At 34.4% G+C, this 14,822-nt stretch overlaps 1 protein-coding gene across 1 annotated transcript; it reads right to left on the bottom strand.

The window, feature by feature from the left end:
• Nucleotides 1-6,368: 6,368 nt before the first annotated feature.
• On the bottom strand, nucleotides 6,369-14,236 carry LOC113761070 (signal peptide peptidase). The gene is made up of 12 exons (XM_027303891.1): nucleotides 13,999-14,236; nucleotides 13,722-13,823; nucleotides 12,348-12,463; nucleotides 12,097-12,248; nucleotides 11,900-11,985; nucleotides 10,688-10,815; nucleotides 9,628-9,678; nucleotides 9,297-9,383; nucleotides 9,121-9,190; nucleotides 8,625-8,761; nucleotides 8,423-8,500; nucleotides 6,369-6,812 (listed from the first exon to the last, which is right to left on the bottom strand). Exons 2-12 carry the CDS (start codon nucleotides 13,759-13,761, stop codon nucleotides 6,738-6,740), a joined length of 1,020 nt encoding a protein of 339 aa, XP_027159692.1. The 5' UTR covers nucleotides 13,762-13,823; nucleotides 13,999-14,236; the 3' UTR covers nucleotides 6,369-6,737.
• Between the last annotated feature and the right edge of the window lie 586 nt (nucleotides 14,237-14,822).

The raw sequence follows: 14,822 nt of genomic DNA, 5'->3' as shown, positions 1-14,822 counted from the left end.
CATGCAAGTAGAACATATTATTAGCTATGATATTTACAAATTGAAGTCTATACAGCTAATCCAATTTCCTAATACAACGGATAGAGAAAATTCCTATGTTTGAACCTTCTTGAGTTGAATATCGAGTATATGATGCTTTTTCAATGCTTCATTTTTTTAAACACATTATAGCATGTTAAGTGGATGAACCTCTACTCCATAAGTTGCAACATCGTGAAAATTGATGGATGACACAATAACAAATTCCTTCTAAAAATTCTTGCAATAATACTTAGAAGGATGTTGATCTTTTCGAATATGACTGGAGGAAGGTGGATTTGTTTGCAAATATGAGTAGTTTTGAGATGCAAATCCAACTTCTCACTTGTGTTCATGTTTATAGAAATTTATAACTTTTTCGTTTATAACCCTTAACAAAGTAGAACTTGCTTCCATTTTTGAGATAATCATCTATTTAAGTTTTTGCCCTCGAAATCTTAATTCTGTGTCCACCTCTACTACTGAGTTATATAAAATCACCAATGGGCAAACGAAGTTGTTTAAAACTTAGAAGCCTAACCATAATACCATGTGCAATATTGTTGAGGTATGAACAACATGCATAGCTTTTTTTTTCTTTTTTTCTTTTTTTTTTTAGTGTAAGTAGAAGGATTCGAACCCGAGATCTCTTGCTTACACTCCCTCCCCCATACCACCCAACATGCATAGTTAAATTCAAAACCCATAAATGAAAATATGCTTAATAAAGTTATGAGTAACCAAAGGCTATAGAACCAAAGAAGTCCAATTATCCAAGTTTTCATCTTTTCCACTTGCATATACAATTGTTATAATCAATAGTGAATAAACTAGATGAAGATCAAGGCAAATTCTTAAGTATCGAAAGTAATTTTTGTTGTAGTATTGAAAGCCTTGGAGATGTAAGGAATCAATATTTAAAAGTGTACGTAGTAGTATTTCCTAATGGTCAAATGTTGAAGCGGTGAGTGTCAAATGATGAAATGCTTATACGGTGAATACCTTATTAGTATTCAGCAATAAAAAATTTGGCACTGTAGTGATACTTGAAAATCAAATGCATGATAATAATGTAAAACGTCCTGGCGTCTACAAGAAGACAAAATATGAAGGAAAAATTACACAACACCCTTATATGTTGAAGGGAATATACAAATTGTCCCATGTGGTTTTGAAACCTTCAAATTGTCTCCCCAATTTTCGGTTATTGTGAAAAGGCAACTACAATTGTCAAAAGTAACCATGCATATTTTAATACATGCATTTGAGGTGTAAGTAAGGCTTATAAAAAACTTTTTAACTCAAAAACATTGACTTGTATATCCCTTGACTTGCAACAAGAACAATTTAATTTATACATTGTCTTTTAAATGTTCTACTGATCTTCGAACTAGATTAGGGATGAAAAGTCATTTTAGTGGTAATTTTACCCAATACACTATTATTTTAAGTATAACTTATCCGATTAAATCATCTAAATTTCATATTAAACTATAAATAAAATCAATAAAATTATTCCTACAACCTAAAAATTCAACTAATTATTGTTGCTCACAACATTCTCCCAAAAACTACAAATTCATCAGTGAATTCTAAGACTTTTCTAATGGCTGCCCTAGCATATTTGTGAACACACCACTTACCATCTAAAAGTAGGCATATCCATTGCTTTTTTCTGAGTTTAGTCACTTTCTCGATCTATCTTCACTATGCTAGAGAATCAATACTTGGGACCCCAATCAAATTCCTTTTCATGGGTAGATCTGAAGTTCAATTGTAAAGTTTCTAAGAACTAGTCGCAACAATGGATATTGGGAACCCATTCCCATTTCACTATCTATCTCCTAGTTTCAAAATGAAAATAAAACACCAAAGAGGTCAAGCAAATCTTTTTTTTCCCAAAGTTGCTTGAGCAAATTTATTTTCGTACAATAATCACACACATCCATTCCACATATGTTTCTACTTCATAAAAGAAGAGAAAGAAGGCATGGAAACCCTAGTAGAGATCCATAACAAGAAATTTCTAGGAAGAAATCTTTGATCCTTTTATTTAAGAATTAATTCATTAGAGCTAAAGAATGATGGGGGAAGAAAACTTGAAGAGGTTGAGTTTGAAGATCTCGGAGGAATCTCTCTTTGTTCTACATTTTCCTCTTTGTTCCAAGGAAAACTCCAAACCTTATAAGGAAGAAAGATGAGGACTTGAGAGTGGAACTAGAGACCTCATAGTCATCAGGCTAATGTTTTTAATAGTTAAATAAGGTTTTGGACACGAATATAGAGCAGATATGACATTTTGAATGTCCTTGTTAATGTTGATGGGTGTGTATAGATTGGTGAATTTTTCCAAAAGAAAAAGTTTTTCAAATACAATGTTACAATAACACACTCTAAAAAAACACTTTTAAGACATCTAATCCATACAAATCTCAAATATAACTAATAATAAATATAATAAAATAAAATAAAACTACCATCTCCATCTTCTTCCACCTACCACCCATCACTATCACACCACCATTGCTGACCACCGCTTCTCCCCTCCTCTACAGCCATCGCCGTCCCTCCCCCTCCCCTCCCTCTCATTCAAATTGAAAAGAAGTACTTTGTTTGGTATAACACACGGTTTCATTTTATATAGATTATAAAGGAGTACGAATTGTAAAGAGAACCAAAATTCTAGACTCGAGATGGGATGATTTAATATTTCTTCATTCATTCCCATCCCTTCTCTCTACTCTCTCCTTCCCTTCCCTCTTCCTTTTTCTCCCCTCCTTTCCTTCCACCTCCTTCCTTTTCCCCTCCTCTCACTCTGCAACCCCGTTCTTCTCCCTGTCAAGAACATCCTCAAAGACACACCCCATAACACCTAATCATTTACAGTAAAAGATTTTTATATGCATCGCTATAGTAATATTTTTTAAAAACACTCCCAAAAATACCTAATTGATACAGAGTCGATGATTTCTCTAAGATTTTCATAATAGTTGAAAGCATGAGAGGCAAATTTGAGGTATCTAAATTAGAAACTAACCTATAAATTTGCTAGCCAATTGGGGGTTTTGAGTAATTTCCCAAAATATAGACTTGTGAAAACAAAAATAAAAAGAAGAAACACAAACGTGAGAAGGCAAAGACCAACAAAGCCTCTCTCGGTGTCAACAAATTCATGCATCACCATGTACTTGTTACATTTTCAATATTTGGTGCGTATATCATATGTATTAGAGATACGTGTCTAATTGTCTATATATGCATGTGATTATCTGTACATTCAAGGAAATCATAATGTTTAACCAGTCACAGGAGTTGCCATCTTCAAAATGGTCCTCAGTGCACTTTCCAACTATTGAGAGCGACCAACACCATAGGTCGTGCACTTTTTGAAAAGAAAAGAATAACTAAACCCACGGGTCAGAATTATGGCCCAAAGACTTCTTTTAATCAAATGGTCCACCTTTTCACCTCTGCTTGTGGGGGCTTGCTGTATTAATCAACAAGACCTACAAATCAATCACGGCCACATAATTGAAAACGAAACCATTCCTGAACTCCATATTATGGACGTGCCTTACATGAGCTTTACTTTTGTTTAGTTAACCTTTCATGTCAACAGAAAAACCAAATTGCAATGGTACAGATGGGATTATGAATTTACTTTTAGTCTTGGAATAATTTGCATGAGAATCACATTTTAATTCAATTGTCTTCTTTACTCTTTTTTTTTTTTAAATTCAAATTTCTTCAAAGTAACTCTTTGCTCAAAAAATTTATACTTATTCTCCAAGCTTTTTTTCTCAGAGCTAAGTAAAGTAGTCGAAACGATTTTATTGCCAAAAGAGCTCATCTGTCTAGAGAAAGTCAACCATAAGGTGGTAGTATAATTAGATTGAGCAATTTTAGGCATAAAGTAAACACTAACTTAGCCTAGGAAGCAAGTAATTACTAAATTGTGGAACAAAGGGGCCACCTCTAATTTCACTAATTTTTCAAATTAATCGAGCCTTTGATTCTAACTTCTATCCTGAATTATTCAATCCATCAATCTTTTAGTCTTAGGACAAATTAAATTTGAGTTCGCATAAAAAAAAATAAAATTTGAGTTCGAAGAATACATTACTTAGTCTTGTTTAATTTATAGTCAATTTAAACCAAATATATATACATTCTTTGAAGGAGGTGTACATATGTCCTGCCAAGTAATTGTTTCGATGGGCGCACTTGAAAGGCCTATTCATCATTTCGGTTCACTTTTGAGCAAAATGTACTGCAAAATGGATATAAAAGAAAGTTGATCAATCAAGAAAGTTAACCAAGAAAGTTAAAGAACCATGGCATATCTCCACATGTCAACAAGCAATTTTATCCATGGGTAAGCTTAAGTATTATAGTGATCTTAACTTCAAATTTAGTGCTTCTTTTTTATTTTTTATTTTTTTTTTTTTTTTAGGTGTGTCCCGCAGGGAGTGGACCCCGCAGACTATTCACCACCCTCAGCAACTTGCTGGCAGCAAGGTTCGAACCAGGGACCTGAGGCTCCATCTTCAGCAACCTCAACCTCCATCTTTAGTGCTTCTTTGTTTGGCTGAAATGTCTGTTAAGTACAATAAATATGCTTTAGATTTGCTAACTGCAAATACACACAACATTGGTGGAATTCTTTGGGCTGGCAAACTTCATATGTGTATTTAAAAGTCAACATTAAAATTTTTATGCCATCGTTGGGGAGTAGACAACCATGGCACATGTGTCATTTTAATCAAAATGGAAGTTTTGCCCATATATCGTTGGGAACATTTACCTTAACTTTTTATGCACCGATAGTATAATGACTTTTTTTTACAACAATTTTGAATGTATACTACATGTGTATGATTTAAAATTCAAATTTGAATTCATGTTACATAACAATAATCTAAACTTACTAATGTTAAAAAAATTATATACTCCAGACCAAAAAAAAAATTATACACTGATAATATATATATAAAATAATATCCATACAATATTGGTAAATTTCTCCGAGGACGCTTTTGAAAGTTAAGACAAGCAGGCCTGCAAGGAGGAGGGGCCGGAACGGTTGTCTCTGACAACCGTTCCGCAAGGTTCATGGCCATGATTAGGCCAAAAAAATTTGTGCGGCTCAAATCACTCATTGTAACTCGATTTCACGCCGTGTGAGACCCACAAAAATGTTGTTCTAGTATTACTCACTGTTTTTCTATTGTTACATCTTGTACAGATGATGTAATACCGTGTGCAAATGGTGTTACACCTTCCGAAACAGTTGCTCTGACAACCGTTCCTGCCCCGGATCCGGCTTGCAACGGGTGCAGTGTCACTGCATATCTGTCATCTGATTTGACGTAAGTGGAAATCAAGGTAAGTTCTGTTTAGCACTACAAATCGGACGCAAAAGTTGCTACATTCTTCTTCTGTATTCTTCAGCGAGCAAGTTTACAATTTACCCTTTCGGATTTAAATGTTATGCAACTTACAGTGACCATTTTTTGATCATAATATTTTTCCAACGATGATCAAATGTTACATATTGGAAACTCTACTTAAATTTTCTAATCCACATCTTACAAGTATAAACGATTTAACATGTTTGGTTAGAAGATTATTTTTTTATAAAAAAAAATTATTATATAATTTTTATAATATGATATATTTGATATGAAAAGATGACTAAAAAGTAAAATCATGATTCGAAACACGTTTTAATCCAACCAACATGGTCTTTTTCCCAGATAATGACCTATCCAATCACTTTCTCCCATAACATTTCATGGTACCTTTGTCGCGTATCGATCACACAGCTAGCCACAATTGGAAGGAAATAACTGATGGATTTATCATTCCAAACCTTTCTCCTGTTCTGACTTCTTTTGTCCACTTTCAATAACACAAACTAAGAGTGTTAATTGAGCTGGACTTTAACAAGTCCAAACTCGGTTTACAAGGTATATAAATTTTTGGATTTTGAACTTTCGAATTTTGGCTCAAATTAAAAGGATCAAGCTTATTTCACACTATTATACAAGTTTCTGATTCAAATCAAAATTGATCCAAACTCATAATTAGTACCTAATAATATAATATATATATTTTATAATTATGAATTAATACAAATTTATATATAACTTATCATCACTTTATGTCTTATAATTATAAATTATAGATGTTATTAGTGTATATTTCACATATATAATTATACTCATACATTTAGTTCACGCCTAATATTTATGCCTCAACTTTGCTCGACCCAATTAAAGTTTAGGCTCAATGAGCCTTTTGCTGGCTGAACAGGCTGAACTCGAGTTGATCCGGCTCCATTCACAATCCTAACATAAAAATCAAACTTCTGATGCTAAACAACAATAGCAAAGGCTAAAACAGTTAACAGCGTGCAGTCAAGAGAGAAGGAATGGAGCTTGAAGTATCCTGACTATTTTGAATCATATTCCTTGAACTGACAGAAAGGGGAAAAAGAAAGATGAAGCTATGAGGAATTTGAGGCTTGCTGCATATTTTTCTATAAAATTTCCATAATTTTATAAAATATCCTAGAAAGACTAATAAAATTAAATGCTAAGTCACCAAATCTGGTACAACAATATGCCAGGGTGCATTAGTGTTAATCCAGCATTAAAGCATCAAGGGTCTCTGCCAAATTTTCCGGTGAACGTTTCTTCCCAAGGTAGTGCCGTCACCTACTCTACTTTCTTGCTTGATTTGCTATCATCTTCCTTAGAACTGGTAGCTTTAGACTCATCGAACTCCAACAACTGTAAAAAAAATTACAATGTTAAGACAGAACTTTGAAGCAGAAAATCCAAGTATGAAACAGAGAAGTAAAACATAATCCCACCGCGATAGCATCTCCATAACTATCCAAGAGACTTAAAAAACTAAACCATCTACTCTTAAAGACTAATGTTCACAAACTGATGATGATCAATCATTCTAACCAGCAATGGTTATGAACCACAAAGTCATCTTCAAAGTTTAACAGATAGTACTATTTGATCAAATTAACCTTTTCTGACGTCAAAGGCCTCTGGTCTGCCTGTACAATTAGGCATTAGCTTAGAATAGGAAGGGTGCATACGATTTAATGCAATAAACTAGCTCGGCTGGAGCCCAATGCCGCTAGTTTAACGGTCGACAGCCCAAACAGGAGGATATTTCTCAATAGGCTAAAGGCCAGAACCAGATGGGATTAAGCACAGTTTCAAATAAAGATGTTTGATGTCCAGAAGGTCGATTTACATCCCATTATCAGAATCTGGAAGGTAGATTTACATCCAAAGATCAGAATTGATCAAAGGATGCTTCAATAAAGAAAACTTCATATGAAAGGGAAAAGCAACTATGGTACTGATCCTAGATCCCAAGAGTGTCACAATCTGGTCCCATAAGAATAACATTGTGAATTTTTCTAATTACAACTGCTAAAACTTTATATTCCTAGTAACAAGATTGGTTTGTTAACTTTTGCCTTGTATATAGGGAGTCTAAGAGAGCAGTAGATTACCTTGCAGGGAAACCAGAATGCATTGGCTTTGAAGGGCTCACTTGTTATCATTCCATATTAATTACTAAGAAGGATGGTAGGGATGCAGTGCTAGCTTTGCATACTGTTGGACTGATCCATACTTCACTTTTAGGAAAGCTTATCATTTACGTAACAAAATTAAACTTATTTACAAGCTGAAGGTATTCAGAACCAGTACTTGATGATCGAACTAAAATTTGCACACAGTTGGGCAGTTCCATACTTCACTTTTTTGACAGCTTGTCATGTAAGCAATAAAATTAAACTTATACACAAGATTAAGGTACTCAGAACCAGTACTGTGATTGAACTAAAATGTGGCATGACAGATTATAGAACTTAAAACTTCTGAATATAATTTTCTTCTTATTTAAAGTTGTTATAATAAAAAGGTTCAGTTGGTAACCCAGTCCATCTATATAATGAGGCTTACTCATGCATGTGCCAAGCAAAACTCGCACCTTCAGAGAAGAATTCATAAAAAAAATTTCAGTCCAAAATTAAACATTCTATTGGTAACCCTTTCCATCTACAGAATGTCCTTCAATCATACATAAGAAATATGCAAGCAAAACTCGAACCTTCAGAGAATAACTTGTGAAAAAATTCATAATCCAAAAAATCAAACAATAATACCTTCCTTTATTTCGTATTGCCTGTTGCTACCTCTAGTTTTATTTTCATTGTCTTAGTCGCAAAAGTTTAAAATCAAGAGCTGGCCATTTAAAAGTATCTCTTAAAGACATGCATAAAGTCATTTCACTATAATACACCAGGAAAGAAAGAAGTTCAGCATTTAACAACAGTTATAAAATAAATTCATGATCACAAAAGACTTACTGGTTTCACTTCCCCATTCCAAATGACGTGCACAGCCAAAAATCCGATAACAGCCGGTACAATATACAAGAGTGCAGGCTAAATAAACAACCATTAAAAAGGATCAACAAAATGAGAAGTATGGACCCTCACTTGAACAAATTTACACTTCTCAAATGTATCTATCTACTTTCAAAGGTAAGGACATGCATAAAACACCGACCTGTGCAGCTTGAAACCAGTTCATGACAATTATTGTCAGGATCAAACCAACAGAGTATCCTACAAAAGCACTCTTGAAATATTGGTTCTGCTTCCCCCGAGAAACATCAAAGCGCAATGCCAGTGCCACAAAAATCCCTGAGATATATAAATTACAGATGCCGATTTTACTTAGCATGCTTTGAGTATTTATTCATACAATTTAGAACCATGCACACATCACAAGGGATCACCAACAAACCAAATAAGGAGCTTAGAGATGAAAACGAAAAGCTGCACAATTATTTCAGATTTTAAAAAATAAAATGCTGTAGAAAGGGCTGGATTAAAAATGATGAATCTCATCACCAGACGTGTTCCCTTATAAAAACAGTCAAGGATGAAAAACAGTCGAACATCAAATTCAAAAACTCAACCATGGACTCCCAACATAGCAGCCAAAAATGAGGATGACAAACCGACAACTACTATTAGAACAATTAGAATAAAAGCCATACCAGGAATTACTATATCCCCAAGACCCAGCATTGAAAACGGACGTGCAGAGTCAGCCGTTGGGAACAAAAGCTGTAGAAAGTATATATTGTTACACTTGGTTGCAAACTATGATAGACAGAATCCAAGTACAAGAATTTCTGTAAAAGATATACAGAACACAAGATCACACACTTACCTTGATAGGAGCATCAAAAGATTTAGCAACACTAACCATTACTGGGGTAAAAAAGACCCAGAAAATGTCATATACAAAAAGTCCAGCCTGCAAATTAAGAAGATGTAAATTGCATCATTGTAAACAAATGGTAGGATAGCACAATCTGGAAGATGCATCAATTAGAGCGGGAATACTGATAAAAATGCATGAATACATGTGTGTCCATTTGTATCTATCAAAGCATACTGACAAAGCATTGATACACAAAGTCTTGGTCGTCGCCTTTCAATCTATCTTATTGCATTTATACAAATAAGTTTATTTAGGTTACTAAACTTCCTTCACTTACCAAAAGAATAGCTCCAGTCTTGAATGAACCAAGTGAAAGCATTTCGATTCCCTTCAAAATCAAACACAAAACAGAGTGAGATCATTACATAAGCTTATAGGATTTAAAACAACATGGGATCAAATTGATGAAGAAAGTATGCTTTATTTATTAATAGGAGAAAAAATGAGGGAAACCTTAACATCATAACGGATGAAGAAGATTCTGCAAATAATATGCTACCAAGTATTCCAAAGAATGATAAAAAGCACTCTAGTTCGTCAATCCAGAAGACAGGCATCTATATAGCTTCTTCACTTCTACTACAGGAAGGACAACTCCAGAGACATAATCATAGCCAGAGATTGACAATGGCATGGAGAGTCAAGGAAAGCAAATGTGCAACTTATGTAACCTAGTTTACAACAACAATTAGTGCTTCAAGTTTGATTTAGAAATTCTTCAAAACAGTGTCAAAGGAAATGCTCTAGGAAGTAGCAAACGAGAGAGAACAACACTCATGTATCACAGAAAGATGCTAGTTTTCACATACTCTTCATTTCACATGAAGAGAGATACAGGAAAACATGCAACCAAGATATTTATACTTCTAATGTTAATTCATAAAGCATGGGCTTCTGATTCTTTCCGGTTCAAGCACTAGTGAAAAACGGCAAGAACAAAGAAATGCAAGTTAAACACTTGAGTCAGGCATAAATGATGGAAGAAAGTTCAAACGATCGAGACAAATACACAACTAAGAAAAGCAGACACAAAGTTGACAGAAGTGACTTAGTACACAATTAAATATGGACAGGGAAAAAAAACCGAAGCAAAAGTTGGGGGAGGAAATGAAAGTCAGCTATCAGAGTGTTGACCAACTCATGTTTACTGTTTATTTAGATTAGATACAGGTTTTTTTGGGGGCAGGGCCGTGGGGGACGGGAATCACTTAAATTAAACGGAGGAGAAGAAAAAATGGGTCATAATGTCAACTATTGCACATTTTAGGAACTTTCAAAAGAACTTGCACTCCTAAAACGTATACAGAGCAACATATTTCAAAGATGATAATGTCAACCTGAATGCAGAATGCAAGCCCCAATATGTTATTGGCCAGCCAATGCTTCTGTGCAGCATACCATGCACAAAAGAAGGTTCCAGGAATTGCAGCAACAACCTGAGACCTTGTGAACTCAACCTCCAAAGCTGTCCAATAAATGTGTACAGAAAAACATCATTCTGCATATTGCAAGCAATATATGAAGCAGATAAAAAGAGAGAGAGAAGTCGGGAGCTATATATATATATATATATATATAGAGAGAGAGAGAGAGGGGAAACCTAGCCACTCTGTCCAAATATACTATTTAATTACTGAACCACCAATTCTACTATGGAAAAGTCATCAAGATATTGCAGTTAACAACTTTACGGCATTCTTGGTCTTAAAGTTGCAGTATTTAAGAAACCTAACAAACTCATACAAACAGTCTTAGCTTGGGTTGAAGAAGTGATATCTCCTCCATCTGTACACAAACTGACCATAGAAAACCCAGCAGGTATTTCACAAAAGTGACAGACAATGTGGAGGATAATGGTTAAAAACCAACAAACCTACAACTGAATATCCTACAATCAATAATTAGTGTGAGCCAAGATTCAAAAGCTAACAACTTTAAACAAAGTATCAAATAAATGGTATCTATTCTAGTGGAGGCAGTAAAAATAAACTCATATGTTAAGGAAATTGAGTTATGAAATACAATTCTGTAGCAGCCTAAAGGTACCTACTGTACAAAAATGCCTATCTCTTTGATGAAGATCTTCAACCAAAAAAAGGGAGAGAAAAGAGAAGAAAAGAAAAACGAAAGGAAAAGGAAGCAAGACTTGATATAGAATATGATAATCAGGTGCCTATACAGGGACAACTTATAAATCTCACATCATTATAAAAATACTCATGTTTTGAAACTCAGCTTTGCTTGGCAACAGATTAAAATTCATTTCAATTGAGGCTTGAAAATGAAAAGGTACAGTTAAAGCTTACTTTGAAAATAGTTTTGAAAAACTTTTGAGACAAGTGATGAAAGATGATGCTGCAAATGGATATTTTACCAGAAGAATTTTTCACAAAAGTAGCTACCCAAGTCCAAAGGCATGCTTGATTTAACTTCTACTAAGCATAAAAGGAAATATGAAGCACTCCAAGACAAGGTGGAGCTTCACAAAAAGAACTAGAACCACAGCGAACACATATAGGCTCTGAATAGAAAGGGAAGTGAATACATACAGCGAATATAGGGAAAACGCCAGATAATTACATCTTCGTTCCAATGCTTAGGCAAAAAGCGTTTGATTGCAGGCAGCAAGGTTGCACTGGAAACAGTGAAAAAGGAGCTTAGATCGAAAAAGTCAACAGACAAACAGAAAGATGTTCATCACAGAAAAATAACGCAAAGTATAATGATCCATACGGAAAGAACATACGAAAGAGCAACGATCCCAAGAACAAAAAAGTAGCATGTCAACACAGCATTAACCAAGTCCTTCGAAAGGAACTTAAAAAGCAAGAACAGTGATAACAGCATTGCACTTCCAACCAAGGGAAATCGCATGGCATGTTCATTGGACATTGTTTCCTGCAAAATTAAAACCACAGATTTAGTCAAGTCAAGGCTAGCTTGGTTTTAGAAAAGCAAAGGGCAAATCAAGAGCAACATCTGGATGGCTTCACTTACTGATGGAGGTGTTGGCTTAACAGAACGGTAACAACCAACAAAAACCGTAAGGCAAGCTGTCAAAATGACATTTAAATTTGGGTCTACCTTCAGAATTAGTGGGGCAAAAGTCAGGCCTGCAGGAATGACAAAGTAATTAAAGATTAAGGTTGGTTCTTGCAAAATCTCATAAACTTAGTAATGCGTCAAGGATCCAACAAACATATTATGTGGACTTCAATTAGAGTATGCTATATTATACACATCAAAAAGCTGAATTACTACAATGTGCTGGTATTAACAGGAACAGAAAAGAAATTTCTTAACAAATAAACAGTGATGTTTTAAAAGAATTGAATTTACACAATAGAAGATGATCATCAAGAAAAGTTGGAAAAGAATTTTGTTTTATGATTGGCCCAAAAAAATTAGAGAAACTCAATGAAAGATCCTCTAAATAGAGGCATGGAATTGGGAGCTGGATGGAGTCTCATCTAATCAAGAATAACGGCAGAAGAAAAAAATGTTGTATAAATTCAATTTACAGTACAGCATCAAAGCTCTAGCAGCACAGGCTAGAAAAAAATTGGAAAAGTTGAACAAAGAACCATTTGTTTTCATCATCAAAGAAAGATAAATAAGACAAAGATGAAATAAAAGAATCCAAGCTAGAATAGGCTCTTGCTGAAAACACTTTTAAAACCCTGAAACATGATAGCAACACAATAGCATCAATCTCTAGGCAAAAAATTTTCAGAAAAGGACTAAGGCGGTTCCAAGGCGAGGGGGAGTCCCTGATGTGCCCTGTATCTGCCTGAAAGGCTATCTGATCCGATCAACTGCATAAGCCGTAGCGCGCAAGCGCATGTACTCTGCCTCCATGAGCGAGACTCAATCCAGATTTGCCTGAGGAGGAAAGAGAAACACTTGACCAGCTAATACTGCAGCCTTCCAACCATCAGAGGACCTTTTTTTCTTTTAATAACCGAAACTACTTATCCTCTACCAAATCAATCCTGTAATCCATATTGGAATCTTAAAAACTTCCAGTTGCGGTACAGCTTTTAGCTTGTAGCTTTTTAGCAGGATAACAGCCGAAAACCATTTCCTTTTTCTGCCAAGGAATAGTCAACATCCCAGTAGCCTATACTAAAACTTCTATCCTTTCAAGGAACAAAACGAGCAAAAAGAAATTGAAAATTGAATATCAATTCTACTACACTCGCTAAAAAAAAGCACTTTGCTAATTAAAATCGAAGAATAAAAAGAATATTTGTAAAATCCAATACATTCAAGGGGAGGAAAAAGGGGGAAGCATATAAAAATAAATAAAAAGGGGCAACTAATATAAAAACTTTAATTAATCAAACAATAAAGGAGAGACCAAAAAAATACCTGCTAAAGCAACATTTGCAATACGCTCAATATTCTTCATTGCCTCTCTCTCTTACCCTTTATCAAAACTTTAACCAGAAAATCAGAGACCCTTCTTGTTATCTGTCAGAAATCAACATAAAAACACACAATTAACAACCCTATTTAAAATTATCCTAAATCAATAGAAATATTCACCGAACAGTTGGTCAAAATTGAATCTTTTTCAGGGTTTACTTGTAAAAATCACAGGATCGAACTAAATAATCAATTAATCTGCTAATTGAAATCAACTTACAAGAGGAAAGGAATCGACGAGACCGCTTCTTCTTGCTCTTCTTATCGAATTGTTGATCGGAGAAAACTGCAGATCGGAAAAGAATGAGATATTTTTCAATTTAAATTCTTGAGAGGAAGGGTTTTAGATTAGAGTAAGTATCTAATTACTGATTTTATTTATTGTAAAATCGTATTATTTATATTAAATTCATTTGTGGGAAATATTGAGGGAACTGGATTTTCTTCCGGGGAGCCACGTTCGAAGAGCTGTGGTACCCAATTGTAGAACGACACATGGGATTTAGGAAATATCCGTGCTCTCTCTTCCTATGTAACGTCATAATGGTACATTTATACGGGCAATTTGCTGGTTGTAAAACTTTTTTTGTTTTATGTTTTGGGTATTTTTTGTATGCTTACCGTTGGGTCTAAATGCATGATAACCTGTGTATGAAGGACAATTTCAAATTTGAATGTAAATTAGGGGATCCACTTAGTTTGGAGTACATTTTAGGTGATTCATCTTAAATTTATATATGTGGTTAACATAAATCATGATCGCGATTTTAGAATCGTCAGTTCTGGATTCGACATTTTATAGGACGATTATCGATAATGATTCTGGAACTACTAGTTTTGCTTCCAATTCTTAACAATTTCGATTTCGTTTTCTACAGTTCTAGTTCTGATTCCTTATAATTACACTTAATTACTTATTGTTAGAAATTTTGATGCGAAATGTTAAAAAAAGAAGAGAAAGTAATGTGAAAAAATATTTTAAAATGAAGAGAAGGTGAAGAAAAATAAGATTTTGATTTTATCATTATTGAATAAGAAAAAGGG

The sequence above is a fragment of the Coffea eugenioides genome, chromosome 1, assembly GCF_003713205.1.
Source record: "Coffea eugenioides isolate CCC68of chromosome 1, Ceug_1.0, whole genome shotgun sequence".
NCBI lineage: Eukaryota > Viridiplantae > Streptophyta > Magnoliopsida > Gentianales > Rubiaceae > Coffea > Coffea eugenioides.
This window is presented reverse-complemented; position numbering and strand designations above follow the sequence as displayed.

Excerpts from the sequence above, each read along its gene's own strand:
- LOC113761070 (XM_027303891.1), bottom strand. The coding sequence starts at position 13,761 with ATGAAGAATATTGAGCGTATTGCAAATGTTGCTTTAGCAG. Across the intron at positions 9,679-10,687 it reads GGCTTGCATTCTGCATTCAG|GGAATCGAAATGCTTTCACT; the intron begins GTTGACATTATC and ends TTGATTTTGAAG. Across the intron at positions 9,384-9,627 it reads AGACTGGAGCTATTCTTTTG|GCTGGACTTTTTGTATATGA; the intron begins GTAAGTGAAGGA and ends CTTAATTTGCAG.